The sequence below is a fragment of the Lissotriton helveticus genome, chromosome 8 (assembly GCF_964261635.1).
Source record: "Lissotriton helveticus chromosome 8, aLisHel1.1, whole genome shotgun sequence".
NCBI classification, from domain to species: Eukaryota; Metazoa; Chordata; class Amphibia; order Caudata; family Salamandridae; genus Lissotriton; species Lissotriton helveticus.
The window spans coordinates 1,597,173,649-1,597,192,494 of record NC_136069.1 but is presented as its reverse complement, the minus strand read 5'-3'; the positions used below and the strand labels follow the sequence as shown (position 1 = coordinate 1,597,192,494).

Genomic DNA, 18,846 nt, shown 5'->3' with positions numbered 1-18,846 from the left:
TGATGATGTACAGTCTGTATGGAAGTTGCCGTAGCCCATCTCCTCAAAGAAATTGTCCGGACAAGCCTTAGGTCGTCCATTTGGATGCAGCTCAAAGAAACTACCAGGGTTTGACACCCAAGATTAGAGAGCATCTTCTCACCTTCTCATCCACTTAGGCTCTTTTTTCCGATTGGGTTGTAAACTCAGATACTCGCACAAATGAGTTTGTTCAGGGAGTTTCAAGTGTTATGATAAACAATGCACCCCATCAGTTTTATTCTGACAAATTTCTGTCGGTCAAACCTCCTGAAATGTATCAAGGAAAAATGTATGGAAAACTCAAGTACACGTGGAAATATGTGTGGGAAGCACCTCCCTCCCCTTTTTTTTTTATTTCCTCCTCATTTTCCCTTGGAAAAGTTAGAATCGAGACTGTGAAACTAGTGACGCTTGGGGCAAGATGGCCGCCGAGACGCTGTAGAGGAGAGTCGCACCTGACCTTCCTCCTGATGGGGCTGCATGCGGTGTATCTGGTGCTTCTCTTTTCAGATGGTTACTCCCGCAGAACCGAAGCCTCAATGGGTTACCAATTGGAGTAATCTTTCAGTTTGGACTGACACCCGATTATCACACGACCGGATCAATATAAGGCGGGGAGAAAAAGTAGGCGATGCTGAATCGAAAACGGAGGTGCACATAAGAGAGCAGTTGATGGTGGTGATGTTGGGAGCTTTTGCTTTTTGGCCTCTACGATCGGATCTCATCATTCAGCTTAAGGAAAGGACCCTCTCTAAGGTTGGCTCTCTCTTTGCAACGCGGATTGTGCAGTCCGGGCGGATCAGCTGGAAGGAACTACTCAGAATAATGGCTCCTAAACTCCTGCGGTCACCCAAAAAAACCCGCGATCCTCAAGATAGATGGGGCAATGAAGATGGTGACGAAGTCCTTACAGATGGCTCTGGAGCCCCAGCCTCTAACTTGAGAGGAAAAGTGAGAACAAAAGCGCAACAGAGACGAGAGGCAGCTAAAGAGAGTAAAATGCGCAAGATTCGTGAGAAGGAAACAGAGGAAAAAAAGAAAAAAATGACGCCTTTTTCAAAAAAAAGCAATGAGGTGCAGGCACCCGTTGGAGAGGTAGCAGGGAGAGAGACTTTGCTTCGACAAACCACGATTGTAGAGACATTCTCCCCCTTACCGAGTGTCCAACCAGCTCTGCAGCCTGTTCTGCACCGAGTGTTTGTGGTTCCATCGCTGGTATCGTTGTGCAGTATAACCACAGAGAAACAGCTGAACAGCCTTGCAGGAGCAACTAAAGAAGTGACCTGCTCGGCAGAGCTTCTCAGCGGTAGTGAAATTACAGAGCTTTCGAGACCGCCAGGCTTTTCTATGGACCCGGTAGGGGGCGGGGCCGATCACTCAAAGGCAGAAGGCACTGAGAGTGAAGCTGCAGTTAAAGACACAGAGTCAGCTATTGTATCTGTTAATGTACAAGCTAATGAGGACGCTCGCGCTGATATACATTTAGTTGGTGAGAGTGGCCATATAGATGCAATATTAACAGCAGAGCTGACCCAAGGAGATGGGGGCAAAAAAGCAGTCCCTGACCTGGCGAATTTAGAGGCTAAGAAAACAACGAACATAAACACAAATATAAATGCGAGTGAGGGCAGCAGAAAAATGCCTACCATGCTGGGCTCAACTCTGGCCTCACCTAGCGAGGATGTTTTCTTTACCGGCAATGACGAGGCAGATGATGAGGACGAGAGCGAGAGCAGTAATCCAGATCTCGTGTCAGACTCGGACCTGGAAACATCTGTGGGCTCGGAAGTTGGTACCGATACAGATATTGACAAAGAAGCAGAATCAGATAGTGCATCAAATTCTTTGGATAGCGATACGGAGTCTATCGATCTGGGGCAAGATACAGTTCAAAAAGGTCCCAAGGCAATACGAAATCCCGTTCCCACAGAAAAGAATAAATCTGCACTGAAAAGCAGAGCCAAGTGCAAGAGCAAGACTAAAAGAAATAACTCCAGGCAAAAGAACTTGGCCAGAGTACATCGTGGGATCCCGGTGAAATCAGTTGCCAAGAGACTTGAGTGGGACAATACACTGGAAAGCCACGCGCTGTCTACGGGGGGGCCTGACAACACGAATGCGGGCACTCTAGATGTTAACCCTCAGGGATCTGAGGGAAATGCCTCTAACTTTGAAATTCTACTATCTACTCTAAAGCAAATACAGGACGAGGCTCGCACTGAGAGCCAAAGGGCAAGTAGAAGAGCCAGACATTCTAATAAAAAAATTCAATCCTCATTGCATAAGATCAATAAAATGTATGAAGAAGTGGTCGGGAGAGTATCCGAGGTGGAGGATAGAACGGGCAAACTGGAGGACGATGTGGTGAAATTGCAGGACACTAGGAGAGACCAGGACAAGACCACAACCGATTTGCTTTGGAAATTGGAAGAATCCGAAAATAGACAGAGGCGCAATAATGTTAGACTACTTGGTGTACAGGAAGGAAGGGAGGGGGGGGATGTACGAGGGTTCGTGGTCGAGTTATTAAAGGGTGCTTTTCCGGAGATGGCCTCATGGGATTGAGAACACGAGGTACAACGGGCACATCGGTTCCCGATGATGCGGAAAGAGTCACAAGGCAGGCCTCGTGCGATATTGATCTATGTAGGGAACTTTCTACTACGTGAAGAAATAATCAGTAAGGCAAAACCACAGGCTAGGCGTACCTATAAGGATGTTGTCTTCTTTGCCCGTCCTGACTTCTGCCACGCCACCGTGGAAAGGCGTTGGCGGATGCGGCAGATGATTATTCCCTTTCAGAATATTGACTGCGAGGCTTACCTTTTGTTCCCAGCAAGACTGAAGGTTGGACTAAATGGAAATTTTAGGGTCTTTCATTCTGAAATTGTGGCACAAGAGTATCTTAGCTTCTTGCGTGAATCCAGAGGTAAACATAAGGCACAACACGAAGAGCTTGTAGAGCATGATGCTCAAGTGGTAGCTACTAGAGACATTCCACGGAAGAAGTAGAAAGTGAAGAGATAATAATTACAATGCTGTAGCAGAAACTCATTGCCTCATTGCCTGGTGAAAATATTTAATTTATATGTCTTATTAGTCTCCTCTGTCTTATGAGCTAAGATTATGATTTATTTCTTTACTGATGGACTAGGGACAGGGGTGGGTATACATCGGGGTGAATCGATGTGAATTGGTATGTCGGTGTGGGTTGACTGGTTTAGGAGACACTGGGGGTAGATGTGATGAGGGTTAAAGGTATTGTAGGGGGGAGCACCATGTGAGAAATCTATGGAATACGAGTATCAGGGGGAGGGAGGGTGGGACATCCTGTCGGCATCGTCGGTCAGACATAGGTCCTTTTGACCTTATTGCCTGTAGGGGGGGTGGGTACCTGTGGGAGGGATGTCAGGGGTGGGGGAGGGGGGGAAACGGGGCAGGGTACATGAGCACTGGAGATGAAGAACTCGATTTAGACAGGAATCATGAGTATAGGTGCTGGTTTGAAAGGCATAAGAGTGTTAAGACAGTTATTGAAATCGAAGTAGGAAAGAGCAAACTGGTTAAGTTGGTTATTAGTAGCGAGCAAGCAACCGGTAGCCCCTTCACATTTAGATATGTCACTTAGATTTGTAACATGGAATGTCTGTGGGTTGAACGACGCCCAAAAAAGACAGAAGATAGCAGTCCGATTGTGGCAGATGAACGTAGACTATATATTCTTACAAGAGACACACGTAATGAGCACCCAGGAGTTTTGTCTTAATCAGTTGGGGTTCCATTTAATAGCAAGATCTAAGTTGGGTGCGAAAAATAGAGGGGTAGCTATTCTCTCAAGAACTAAGAATGTGGTAATTGGAAAAAAACTAGAGGATCAATGGGGTAGATGGGCTATGGTTAAGATCTTAATAGAGGGTGTATGGACAACTTTGGTGGCGGTATATGGCTCAACCCAGGACGATCCAGAAATCTTGCAATTTCTGGATGCAGAGTAAGCAGGGTGGCCATCTCAGGTCATTATAGGAGGTGATTTAAATATTAATGGGGCGGAGGGGCTGGGGGCAGGGTTGACTGGAACCTTTAAAGGCAGGAAGAAAAGAGTACATAAGGCACTGGTCAATCTTCTAAAGAACAATATCTTGCAAGACGTCTGGGGTAGTATCAGATCGGACCAAACAGGTTTCACATATTACTCCGCACCACATCGTATTTGTGTTCGTTTAGACTACTTTTTGATATCTAATGACTTAATGACCAGAGTAGAAATCGATAGGCTCCCACAAATTCTTAGTGACCATAACCCCTTAGTATTAACAATGAAGGTAGAAGGGAGAATTAGACTAACAGGGCTCGACAAATTCACTCGACCGCTCGCATTTGCGAGTGAGATTGATTAAGGACGAGCTATTTTTAGGTCCTACTCGCCCTTTCTGGCGAGTAGGAATACAAACTTGACACTTGACCTCTGCCTCTGAAAGCAGAGGAAATGTGACAAGATAGGAATATTTAAAGGCATCTTTATTGCTCACAAAGTAAATGAACAATAAAAATGCTTTTAAATCTTGTTAACTTGTCACATTTGCTCAGTTTTCAGAGTTTGAGGTCAAGTTCATTTAAGTTAGGTCGAAGAGATTTTGTAGTTTACTAGACCTGCAGGTCTAGAGCATTTTTTATCATTCGTCGAGCCCTGACTAAGCAGGACCTGGACTTTTGAAAGAGGGCTCCTCTTGGATAATAATTATACACAACATATGTCCAAATGGATTAGCGAGTTCTTCGAGAATAACAGAGGGAGTGCTCCAGTGGGAGTTGTATGGGATGCCTTCAAGGCTGGTGTCTGTGGAGAGACATGCAGCTTTAGTGCTTACAAACGGAAGGTAGCACGAATTAGGGACAGTGATATAGAGAGGGCTGTCTTAGAGGCGGAGGAGCAGCTCCACGAATGCGTAATAAGGGGCGAATCGATCGAAGAATCAATTATAGAATTAATGAAAGTAAAAAGTGAAGCGGAGGATGACATGGCGAATAAGGCAGCTCAATACTACACTATTAAAAGGGAGAGATGCTACGAGTTTAGCGAAAAAGTTGGACATGTACTCGCTATGCGGACTAGACAGCAGCAACTGGGACTGTTAGGGAGATCAGGGATGAATATGGAAGGTTACAGTCAGACTCGGAGGAAATAAGGGAAGTCTTCAGGAAATTTTATCAGACACTAATACAATGAACAATACTCCATTAATGCTGAAGAGATAAGGGAATATCTTCGGAACATCCCGGTCGAGAAGGTTCCTATCGAAGATGCAGAAGGATTAGAGAAACTGTTGGATTACACTGAAGTCAAAGAAGCTATGGGCAACCTCCCCTCTGGAAAGGCCGCTGGCCCGGATCAACTGCCTCTAGAGTTTTATAAAACCTTCTGGGGGAGTCTAGGGCAGGATTTAATTAGAACGATCCAAACTTCACAGTCTGGGGAGTCTATCCCCAAATCTTGGAGTGGGGCAGATATTGTTCTGATATTAAAAAAGGGGAAAATGGCAACTGAGCCAGGGTCTTACAGACCAATTACGTTGATGAACAACAACACCAAAATATACTCGAAAGCACTTGCAACGAGATTTGCAGGAATAATAGGCGCTCTGGTTAGCAGTAACCAGCATGGCTTCATTCCCGGTAGAGGGACGACACATCACACCCGGAAAGTCATAACCATGTTTGATGCCACCGAAGTCACAGGAGACCCGATGGCCGTAATGTTGCTGGATGCCGAGAAGGCGTTCGATCGGGTCTCCTGGGACTTTCTGTGGCACATCCTAAAAAGAGCTGGGATAAAGGGGGGTTTTGTGAAAGCCCTACAGACCCTGTATAGGGAACCGGTTGCAGCTTTAAGAGTTAATGGGGGCATCACGGGACCATTCCAGATCAAGAGAGGCACACGGCAGGGGTGCCCTTGCTCGCCGCTTTTATTTGCTATGTACATGGACCCACTAATTCGCAGGATAGAGTTATGTCCAGATATTACCCCATTAAATACACTACTGGGTCCCTGTAAGATACTTGCTTATGCTGATGATGTGGCGGTGATAACACCAAACCCCACGGAGGCGATCGGGCTGTTAGAGGCAGAGGCTCGCAGATTTGGGCATGTATCGGGTTATGCCCTGAACACCTCAAAGACCCAGATTATTAAAAATTCCCTGACTGTTTGTAATGATAACCGTGTGGTACAGGAAGGGCTTTATCTAGGTATTAATGTTTCACCTGACCTTGATAGTCTGGTGGAAAAAAACATCGTTCCAATAATAGATAAAGTAAAGAAAGATCTCGATCGATACGAGAATCTCCACCTATCATTAGTAGGACAAGTCAACATTATTAAAATGTTTGTTATGCCAAAATTTTTGTATGTTTTTAGAGCAATTCCACTCTTATTCGACAACAAGTGGTTTAAAATTTGTGAACAAATGGTCAACCGCTTTGTTTGGGCAAAAGGCAAGACGCGGAGGGCATTGAGATTCATGTCGCTCCCGCGGGAAAGAGGAGGTTGGTCATTACCAGATTTAAAGCTTTATTATTGGGCAGCAGCATTGCAATGTATGGTGGGCTTGACTGGAGGCGCCGAGGTGGAGGGTTGAGATAACTTTGGCTCGCTTGCTATTTATGGTTTGGTTCTTGGTATAAATGCTGAAAATGTATTTTTAAGATTCACGGAGGGTAGCTACTTTAAAAGAACATGCTTCAAGACAGTAATGGCTGCATATAATATATGGAAAGGGATTTCTAAAAAGGTGGGAATTGGGAAGTATAACATATATACCAGACTAAAAGATAACCCTTCCCTACCTAGCGAGGTTTTCTCTGGAACTGTTTTTCAAGAGTGGGATAGGCGGGGGATAAGGAAAGTTGGAGATATGATGGGCCTTCACGGTATATTACAATTTACGGAGTTGCAAAATAGTTTTACCTTGGACACAAAACACTTCTTTAAATATCTCCAAATAAGAAGTTGCCTCCTAAACAAACAAGGGGGCGCACTGGGTTTTGAAAGAAATACATTGTTGGATCTTATAGAAAATGGTTCTGACTGCACTATTAAAAGGTTTTACCTAGAAATGATGAAACTAAAGAAAGATGATTTAGAGAAATGGGTAGATAGATGGTCTTTGGATTTAGATATGGATTTAGATATGGGGAGGGATATCTTTACTGAGTCACTGGAAATGGGGAGAAAAATGTTGTGTTCATCGCCCCTCCAGGCTCAACACTATAAGATATTATACCATCTATATTATACACCCGCGAAGATTGCTCAGTGGGGTGGTACATCTGGTAGGCAAAGTCTATACAAAAATTGGAAACAGCCATATATGCTAGGAAGGGAAAAAAGGGTAAGAAGTTGGGTATGCAAATTTGGGAACCTTTTACTCGATGGAAGCTCGGTATAGACTCTTAAAAAATCAAGAACCTGTCTAGATTTATGTTCGAATTTGTATGTATAATTTAGTGTCTCAATGTTTTGTAATCAATGTGCCCTGCTCATGTTATAAAGAAAACGGGGGGAAAACGTTTAATAAAATTTTTTTTTTTTTTAAAAAAGGAAAAGTTAGAATCGGAATGTTTACTGACTGTGGCAAATATCCCCAAGTTTAGCCAAACAATGAATCGTGGCAGTAGGCTTCAATTGTGCCTGGTTAATGGTTAGCGTAATGATCCATCTGCTACTTCGATAAAGAGGCCAAATATGGCCTTTTCATGGTCAAAAAGCTGTCCCAGAATACAGTTCTTCACGTACAGGCAAATGCAGATGCACTAATATTGGGCTACTACATGGATATGTTGATAGCAATGTCCCGAAATGAGTATGCTCATCCTCCTAAATTGCATTAAGCATTTTCAGGAAGTTTGTTAGAACAGTAAGGTTCACTGTCACTGTGACACAGACCTCATCTAGAACTGTACCGATTGACAGCAGGGGTTTTGCAACTTCCTATTCTTGATTAACCAAACTGAGACAGAGTGTGCTTAGCAGAACAAGGAAAACACCCAGCCTCTAAATAGTGGGATTCACTGACCCAATTCATTTATCCAATGGTCACAAGTGGAGTCATTAGGACCTGTGGAGATGCTCCACAAGCTTTACTCCTTACTGGACCCATAAAATGTGGAAACACACAAGCCTCAAACGCCTCTAGTCTGCATGCCAGTAGAGGCGAAACACACATTGGTTGTCCGGAACTACTCCCTAATGGGCATTCAATAAACCATCTGTAATCTTCTTGGACATTCATATTGAATATCTTTTGAATATCTTCGAATCGAAAAAGTTTATTTACGGATGATGGGTAGCATTCTTATTCACAATACTTATTACTAGGGGGAAGTAGGCCCGCACTTCTTTGAATGTGTCCCTTCCACAGGCAACTGCTGTGCAGCATTGTTGAAAGTACAAAAGATATAAAACTGACACAGCCATTGTTGACAGCGGCATAGCGTTATAAAAAAAAGAAATTAGCCATACTGCTGTTCACTATGCCTAAAAAAACATTGACATAGCCAATAGACCTTGCATAGGCAAGAATTATTGGCATTTGCCAGTGTATGTTTAGAATGGCTATGCATTCTTGGCTAAGAAGAATGTTCTTAGAAGGAGCCAGAGTTGCAGCAGTGCAGTTACAATTAGCTTTTGGGATTAGCACTAGATACAGTGGTGGCCCTTTCTTGCTCCAAAGCAGAGTTCTAATAGTTCACAAATTCAGATCACTGTTTTTCTCAGGACCACAAAAAACGTTTCATTAAGGTTTTTAGCAAGCGGTCCTCCATATTTGCCCAACTGCAGCCTTGTGGTATTTTGATTGGTTCTTGATCTGTAGATTTGCTGAGTAGCAGTGAGTTTCATTCTCAAATAGTCTAAAACCAACACCAACAGAAATATGCCAATGGTCCGCAGTCATATCTGCCATTCCATCTGCGTTCCATTTGACTAGCTTTTAGTGGAGCTGGTGTGTGGCAACAAAACCATCTCAGTCGCATTAATTTCATTCCAAGTTTTAAAGCTTTAGTTGACTTGAGAATAGTGTGTATGTTTAATACCTCATACGAACATTGTATTTGTTATGGTGACTTGGAAATTAATGCTGCTTCTTCATTGTTTGTTTCCCAAAATGTGTCCCCTTTTTCTGCTTAATTGGCTTGCTCTAGCTGCGAGCTTTATCTTACCTCCTGATGTCCCACATCTAAAGGAACCACCACTAGTGATAGTATTGATTCTCTGTCTTTGAGCTCTTATTATGCCATATTAAATTCTTGTTGTTCTCTGTTCAGCCTTCTATACTATCGGGTGTAGCTGGAAAGGTCTAAGGTCTGGGATCATGGGCTTCAGTAGGAGCTTAGTTTCACCACTCCTATCTGTTTCCAGTTTCATATTTTACCTTGTTAACCATGCACTCTTCCTCACTATTCAAACTTCCACTCAAAGTGTATTGAATATTCTGTTTGGCCTTTCAGTGGGCTAGTTGATGTAGGTATGCATTATGCACCCTGGATAAAGAGCAAGCAGAAGGGAGCTTGATCATATTGTCTCCAATCTCTGGGTCTTTCGTTGGTACCCTGCCACCCAGATCACCGTTTAAATGTACTTCTTTCAGTAGCATGCTCATCGCTTACCCCCAGTCATCTGGCTACAGTTGTACCAATCTTCACAGGTTTTAGAATTTTCCATACCAGAATGAATATAAACCCCTCAAAATATCAAATTAGTTGAATTAAGGCCTTTAATCGCCGGTACTTGATGTACGTCCCTCTTCAGAGTAGTTGAAGTAACTAGCAGGGGCAGTATGTTTAGCTCACTTTGCAGTTGGAGATCAAATGTTCTTATTTCTGTTAATTCCTTGTTTTCTGTTACGTCTGTTATTATCCCTATCTTTAGATACTTCTAATTTTACTTTTCCAAATCCTACAATTCCGTTTGAACTAAAATGAAAGATAAAGAAAAATGAATAAACAGTTTTAAGACAAATTTAATTTAATTTTTCATTTTTATTTAAGCTTCTACCCACTTTTTTGCCCCAAACAGGAACCTCTTGCACACATTTAAATCCCCAGTCTCACAAACAGACATTCATTAACTTGGTGGCATCAACAAAATAATAAAGGCCCTGATTCCAGTAGAGCAAAGCCGGTAAATTCTGATCCCGGTTCAGACTCCTGTTATTGTAAGAAAATACCATAACCCCACAATTTTACTTTGAATTATCGCAAGCCAAATCTGACGAAATATAATGGGTGAAAACATGCAGAATATACAAGTACTGGCAGAATTTGGTGCAGAAAACATCAAATTCAGTAGTTAATTCATCATTTTCCAGAGGACAACTCTGAATGGTGGTATTTACTGAACCCGATAAATATCGCATCCACAGTATCTTTGTTTACTGGGTACAGTAAATACCTCACCCTCCTGTGGACCATTTGGAATCTGGGCATAAGTGGCGATCAGCTACCTGTGTATTGATGCTAAAAATTCAATTAAGTCGTTGAAAATCAGGAATTGACTTTTAAACCTTAAAAGATCCTCTTGTATTTCAATGTATAGAGTGCATAAAAGGCTGGAAATTAAAGCTGATATTCATTATAAATTCTGTGGTTAACAATGAAACTCATATGATATCGGTGTTTTTTTGTTTTTTGTGCTGTTGTAGGAGGTGCCAGTTTCAACAAAACTAAGTAATTTAACAAGCATTGATAACTTGGCACTAAGCCTGGGACTCTTGAAGGAAATCAAAGTAAACCTCGAAAGAATTCCTTTTGATGTGATTGAATGTTGCAGCAAAAAGACAGAAGAACGGTTAAAATGTGGTATTTCTCCTTCAAAGGAGGAAGACGATGCAGTATTGGAAAGAAAGATGGATGGAATGACGAAAGAGGCAAGTTGATTTTCTTAACTTCTCCCGTTACTTGCCTTAAATTAAAGTTCTTGCAAAGCATGACATTTGGTTATAGCACCATATTTATTTTTATCATCGAACATTTACGTGAGAGTAAACTCTACCTATTTGTTTAGGATATCAGGGCTCTGCTCATTGGATAAATGTAGGTCTGAGACCAGTCAGTTTTTAGGTCTCGCATAGGAAAAAGACCTTTTGGAATGGATTCACTGTTTGCCCTAAAAACGTGCACGCGTTGCATTGCTTTCAATCGCAACGCGCGCACGTTTGGCGATTCCCTTGCTGGAGCGAGCTTTGGCGTCATGTGTTCGCAATTATCGCTCCTGCGTTGCTCGCTCCCGTAAGGGACACGCTTTCACTTTTGGTTTTTTTACTTTAAGCACGAGGCGCAGGCGCTTGTTTACTATTTTGCGTGGTTAAACTAGCAGCCTCCAGGGAACCCCTCTTAACAGCTTAGGCAGGACATGTAACTGGGTCTTTTTCACACACAACTTTTTCCCGCAGGTTTCCTACAGTTCGCTAAAATAAATACAGATGTGGGAATGGAGTAGACACGCTTTTCTGCTTGGAGTTACCGTCCTGGCAGAGTATTACAGGCTCGGTGCTGAGGTGCTGTTTGAGATCAGTGCATTGGTTGCTCGTGTGTTACACTGACCAGGCATGACCAGAGCAATGGAGAACTGAGGAGTGACCTTGGGTCTGGAGTTCTCCAGACACAGTGGCTGAGCCCTACTCACATACGTGAAGTCTTATGCCCTAATAGCACACTGATGCTTTTCAAGGTAAAATAGCATGCAAAGTGAGCTATGCAGTAATGCATGTGTTTGTTCTTGCGCACGTGTGAAACGTTTTATGTTTAGATAGATCCCAGATGCTATGGTTTTATCTTTCATACTGTACATTCCATTGCAGAAGGTGACAATGCCGTGCTTCTGGGGAACCTTGACCTTGGTACACTATGGAATATCAAAAGTGTTATTGCAGCAGAATCACCTCTTTGCTTTAAACTGTGCGTCAGTCCCAGTTTTGTCCTGTAGGAAGGTGGAATCTGACTATATGGTTACCCCTGCTTTTTTTCCTGGTGTTTTGCTGGTTTTCGACTTAGTTGACCTGGGACCCTGCTATTCAGGGCCCCAGTCCATCTGCTTTCTCTATAAAATGGACTCCATGTACTTTAGGTACATACCAGATTGGATACTGGGTCACCCTTTTGAGCCCCTGTATAGTGCACCATAGGTACCCAGGGCATAGGTGCACCCTAGGCCTACCAGGGGCTGCAGCATGTATTGTGCCACCCCTGGTTTGCCTTCAAAACTGACACCACAGGTCTGTTCACACAGCCTGGGTAAGGTGGTGTAATCACCCCTTACTTGGATATAGTATACCTATATCTACCTTTACATATAGACACATATACACCTATAAGCCACTCCTATAGTAGGCCTCGACAATCCTGGAGGCAGAGTGCTTGGATTTATGTGAGAGGGTGCCCTAGCATGAGCTGAGCCCCTCTGCAGCTTTCGGAACCATCTCCTTATAGCTGTTCTATGATATAGCCATACCATATACTCTTAAGTGCATTATAATCCTCGTGGTTAATGCTAACTTTGGTTTGGCTTTATCAAAACATGTTGTGTAAGGTGTCAAACATTTTGGAATACTAACTCCCCCGCCACTCCCCCCCGCCAGTCCTGGCGGCGGGGGTAGCATTCCACCCTTTTAGGGGGAGAAGACCTGTAGTTACTGGTCTACCCGGTTAAAGTTAAACAGAGCCTCAGCATCACAAAATGGATGCTGTTGCCACAGACACTGACCTCCTGTTGCTGGACGAAACTCCGACAGGGGAGGCCTGGGCAATAGGTTTCCTGTCCAGGGAGGTGCTGGCACCTCCCCAGACAGGGGTTTTGTGTATTGGGGCAGGGAGGGCTGCATTCAGTGAATGCTTTTAGACACTGCCTGGGGCACGCAAGGTGCTCATGCATAGCCCAGTTCAAACCGGTTGCTGGGGCACACAGCGCCCGCTCTGGCGTGGAAATGGACAAAGGGAAAGGGGTGTAACCACCCCTTTCTCAGGTCCACCCCTAGGAGGGACCTAGCCAGGTAATCCAGCCCCCATCCTTAGTATAAGTATAGGAGCTGTGTCCCTAAGACTTTGGATTACCCTGGACGAATCTTTGAAAGACATATCCTGGATCTTCGACGTTCCATTCTGACTGGAAGACGGGAGATATCTCTCTTGTGGTCAAGGAGTGACCACCCTGTGCAAACAGGCACCAACAGCAACTTCGCCGGTCTGCATTGTTGAGGCTCCCGTCAGATCCCGAAGACTCTGCGACACAGGACCTGGACTTCCAAAGTTCTCTGTCCCCGACCCACATCCACAGCAAAGCTGAGACACGTGGCGGACACGAGAGACATGGGACCGGACATCATGGACATCCTGCATTTTGCTACCTGCACTCCTTTCCTAAAGCCTCAGTAAGTTGTGCATTGGGGTACGAGAAGCCCCAGCCCCGAGCAACATTTACACCGAAGTCCAGGCCCCCACACTCCGCGAGTGTCCCGTGGGCCCCGCTTTTGCATTTGAGCTCGACGCCTCTTCCCGGTTCCTTGCCCGTTGGCTAGTGAGCCCCCTGAAGACCTTTCTTTGAACTTCACTTGCTTTCATGGTTGCTCCAGCTTCCCTGAAAAGGAGAAGCGCCACAGACCTTGCTGGTCTGCAACAGAGCCAATCTCGACATCATGCGTAGGTTGCGGTTGCCAAGGCTTGTTGGGTCCAATCCGGATACCGACACCGCAGTCAACTAGATCCGTCATGGAACAGCTCGAATCCAGCGCCTGGTCATCGTCGATGCCTCCTGGACCTCGTGGCTGAAGAGACAAGTTCGACTACTTCACCTGAAATCACCTGACATCACCTGGTTCCTTCCTGGTTCCTTTCTGGTCACTGGCTAGTGACCCAGACTCTGTCCCTTCTGCTTTCAGATTCTTCAGATCTTCGATCCACCCTTGGATCCACCAGGACACGTTTCCTCTGGTCGCCTGCAGCACTTCTTTGCAGCTCTCCATAGAAAACGACAACGAAACCCGACACGAAAAGACACCTATGCACCCGGCTTCCCTGGGTGAGGTAACACGAGTACTCCTTTGCTCCCGTGGGTCTTGACTCTCGAAGTGTCCTAGTTTAAAAGGGTTCTGTCCTAGTCAATCCCGAAGTGTCCTTAAATTGTATATTTGTAACTTCTACGATCTCCCTAGAAAGTCAATGGTCAAGTGTTTAGACACTGCACGTGTCTCCCGTGGGCCTCCTACTTCCTAACCTTTGGTAGATTAGTGTAGCCCCAGCGATTCCACAGGCCCCAGGCCTGCTTTCTAATTCTCTTGTGGTACTTATACCACTTTCTTAGTATATGGTTTGTGAGGCCCCTAGGGCATAACGTATACTGTGCAACTTATCGTATATTAACGGTGTGACTTGCATTGTATTTTTACCTCTGACCTCATAAAGAGTGCAGAGGGGTTGTGTTTAGATTAAATACATATATATTTGATATATACCCTGTGTGGTGTCCTTTCATTTGGTACTCAAGCGATTATAATTGGTAAAACAACTTACTTTACTCGCCTACTGAGGTCTTAACCTGAAGACTGCTGGCTCATGCTACCAGTAGGATAGCTTTCTATAAGGTTGGCTTTACAATCACCATCAAAAAGGGTCGATTAGACTGGTGCAAGGTGCCCACTAGAACTAGTGGACATCATATGCCATGCTAACTTCTCACACCCCCTTTAACCGAAAAGCGCAGTCCTCGGCACCGAGGATCACACGTTTCAACTTAATGGGAAAGCTCGAACCTGTGCTGAATTGCATCTCGCACTTGCTGCTATTTTTGGAAGCTGTGGCACAGAGAGGTAATACTCCAGTTCATAGAGTGAGCTGTAAAGAAAACAATTAATCTGACCATTCTATACTGAAAATGCAACCTCACAATCTCATCAAACATAGTCTTTATTTATTTCGGCATAAGCCATAAAAAAGCAAGATAAAACACCACACAACAAAATAAAACATTAGGAATAAAATGCCAATAACAAAAGAAAAACAAGCATTGGCATAGCCAATAGGTCTCACCTTTGGGACCTTATAAGTATTTAGTTATGCAGCAGGTCCCAAAGGCGAGACCTATTGGCTATGCCAATGCTTGTTTAAACTGCTCATATGACAAGATCATTACTCAGTCCTATGTCCATAGTCATTTGACCCTGAATTACACATACAATCTTTATAGTACACTTTTCCATCAGTATTTTAAACTGGAAGAAGCCCTAAATTTTGAAATTTGAGTAAAGTCCTTCTCCTGGGAGTTACATGACCTACGTTTTTCCCACAACTGTTACTGACACCCATTTCGTTTGTCAGTTTTAGGTGATGCAATGCTTCCTGAAATGAGGGTGCGTGACTCCTGGGGATAGGCAGCCCTCCTTGCCGACTAACCGTTCTAGTGATCTATATGTCTGCATTCTATATGTTCAGCACAAATCTAGGTACAAGGGAAAATTAGCACAGCGCAGTGTGGTTTTTTATGGGGTGATTTTTAGCTAGCCATTTGCAGTTTGGTAGGTCCGAGTGAAGTGATAATGTGGTTCCATTGTCACTGCACTGAAAAACATTTGTTATCCGATGTGCAAAACTCGAAATGGAGACCTGTTTGCCATACAAATATTCCTCACCGTGATACTTAAATAAAGTTTCACTGAAAAAAGCCCAATGCACATATTTATTATAGTTTGAATCCAAATTCTGGTGCAATCCCATATTTGCATTAAGTTTCAAATTTTCCATTTACTCAGACTAGATGCCTTTGGGTCCAGGGAAATGGTTGTTTGATGAACTTGTTATCCCCATTAATTCCTTCCCAAACTGAAAAAATCCAAAGTGAATATGATCCTTATAACTATGGTATTGGTAATATCAGGTCTTATGTCATCTATTAGATTATTAGAGTATTCTTACTAACTGCCTGGTTCCTGATGTCCTCTAGTACACACTGAGTGAACACTGTAAAAGGTGTCTAATGCTGTTTCAGGATGGCCTCTTAGAGAAGAGGATCTCCATATGATGTCTAGACCAAAGCATCAGTCAGTGGAGATGCCAGGCAAAGATGATGGGCCTTTACCAATTTTGTCTGGTGAGGTAAATGATTTCTTAGAGGGGATTTAAATATTCTGTTTTTTAAGAGGACCAGCTCTCCTTTGAGAGCAGAGTGTAGTCTTTTCTAACTTAATACCCCCGATCATCAGGCCCTCTTTTAGGCACATTGCATTACTATTACAGGGGCCTAAGTATTAAGCAAAATACAGGCTTCATGTTCTCAAGAACCATGTACACCATGTACAAAATTCATAACAACATGATGTATTTTAGTATTTGTATTTTCTTTCTCCCTGAAGTAAATAATTCCGTTGTGAACTAATTTGTTTATCCACCAGATGAGCTCTTTTCAAAGCATTGTTGATAGAAAAACATGTGAACCTGTTCTGCTCAAAGTAAGAGAATTAGGAACACCAGACCGCTTTATTTGTTAATTATGGGGCTACTGAGTGCAAGCAGAAGAAACTCACAGTCCATACTTGGCTGATTTTGTTATGTACCACCACTTTGTAGCGGAAGGGCAACAGACCCGTTCTGGGTAGGTCAAACGCCAATTCGACTACATGATTGATTGGCTCTACTGTTCCAAGTAATGTGCCTTTTAAGTTTGGAGCATGGCAACATTGAGATGAGACAGTGCAGTGTAAAAATGAGAATATAATAATGATGTTGAATTATTTTGGTGGCTTCATTCTGTCATTCACAGATTTGTATTTTCTAGATGTCTTTGGCCTGGCAACCTTAACCATTCACCTGCCACTTGGGTGATATCTTAGCTATTCAGAGAGGGCTGGTATTGGCCACTCTTCCTTCACTATGCATAGATCTCTAAGCAAGCCACCTGTAAACCTTGAATTTTTTTTTTTTAATCATCCAAAAGAAATTGTACCAAATGCAATTATAAACTTGACTGGATAATTTATCGCTCGTGGGATACGTGATGGAATTTTCTGACTTTTATTTCTTACCTGGCAAGCTTAAGTATTCAAGTAAATCCATACAGGCCAACTGGCTGCTTTGGTGCAGTATAGGGATTCTAAGCAAAACTATTGTGATGCAACTGTTTGTTCAGCCACTTAAACCAGTTTTCTCTGTTGAGAAGCCTCTGGGGCGTGGCCTAGAGTTTCAAGATGGCGGTTGCACTCTGAAAGCCCTCCGGACCCCTCTGTCATCCGCTCACAACCCTGCACCCCTCCAGCATCAGAAACTCTTCCACACCACCACGAAGTGAGCAGTACCTAGAACATCAGTAAGCCTAAACCTGAGCGGTGCTCCAAGCAGTGATACGAATGCCAGTGATACCAACCAGTGGCGGCTACTGTGTCGCTGCAAGATGGTGGCGAACTAGCCCAGACCTACAAGGATTGTTGGTTGCAGGATGCAGAGTGCTGCTGAGCCCTGCCGGGTTGTTACGACCACATTGTTACATTGCATACCTTTACAACGCAAGTCGTTACAAAGACTTGCTGTAGAGGGCACAAGGTGTTGCGTTTGAAATCAAACATCTTCCCTACTGTTGCACCGACTGGAGTTGGAATAGTAAATTATACTATTCAAACATCCAGCGCCCCCTACAGCAAGTCGTTGTAGCGACTTGCATTGTAACAAAGTGGTCGTTGTAACGGCAATCAATGCATCATCGCATATTCAGTGCAAAGCATCCTGGTGACTCCGGGAGAGGAAGGAGGCGCCAAAGGCTTGATCCGGAAAGATGGCGGCCAGCGTGGGACTGGCGATGGACCTGACTGGGAGCAACACTCGTGAGGACTGAGGAACTGGGTGGGACTGACAGTCAGCCTGCCACCTTGTGCTGCGTCTACAGCCCTCTCGCTCCCTCTAGCCCCCTATGCAAGATGGTGGTAAAGGTAGCCGGCCTGCTATAGGCAGGATATGGCGTTGGCAGCTGCCCATGCAGCTGTGTGCACCCTGCTGAGAGGAGACGGCGGCTTGGGCATTTTGGCCTCCAGTGATTACGGACCGCCCCAATGCTGCCCGGATCCTAAGGCGTGAGGCTCCCCTATGGTGTGTGCCCGAGCCAGTTCTGGATGCTCTTTCTCTACCCTCAACTGGGCCAGCCTGAACTGAAAGGCAACACAACTGCAGCGCCTTGGTGAGGGCCCGTGGGCCTCCCGCACACCCTGGCTGAGGAAAGGTACTGGGCAAAGGCTTACTGGGCATGCCAAGTCTGTGGGGAATCGAGACTGCTTGGTGCATGCGGAAGAACCCTTAGTGGATCCCAGGCCGTCCTGGACTGGGGGGAGGGTGGATCCAGGACACTCGCCCGACATCCCCCGTGATACAATTAACTTTTCTCCTGTGTGATCGGCCCTCCCTGTCCGGAATCCCACCCCCTTCCCTGGAACACTGAGGACGGCGCAGTCGGCATGCGACTCAGCAGGACAGCCGCTGAGGCTGTGGCAATTAGACTCTAGAAATTCTTCCTTAGCCCGTGTCGGACCCGGGGAAGTTGTGGTTCTACCGGGGCTGGCCAAGACGACCTCAACATACGAAAGGTAGACTTGGGGAGCAAGCTGTAGCAGGCCGGCAGCCCAACTGGATGACTTGCCCTTCCTTCTGCTGCCCTGCACTCCATCATCTGCAGCTGTGGCATGGTCGCTGGACCCTAAGCGAGGTCCGGCTGTCCTGGTCCATGCAGAGGTGGCATGGGGTCAATGCTGAGCGGCAGTTCCCATAGGGTTTCCAGGCCCTGAGGGAGCGTGCCAGAACATC

At 44.6% G+C, this 18,846-nt stretch overlaps 1 protein-coding gene across 5 annotated transcripts in view; it reads left to right on the top strand.

The window, feature by feature from the left end:
- The window catches only part of LRIF1 (ligand dependent nuclear receptor interacting factor 1), a 173,016-nt gene that overhangs the window by 139,584 nt on the left and 14,586 nt on the right, over positions 1-18,846 (top strand). For 3 of the 5 annotated variants that reach the window (XM_078658646.1, XM_078658647.1, XM_078658644.1), the window contains exon 3: positions 10,719-10,943. The exons of the other annotated variants lie outside the window; for them this stretch is intronic. In XM_078658646.1, coding sequence (XP_078514772.1) covers positions 10,719-10,943 — 225 coding nt within the window. The remainder of the gene's footprint in view (positions 1-10,718; positions 10,944-18,846) is intronic. 5 annotated transcript variants of the gene reach the window in all.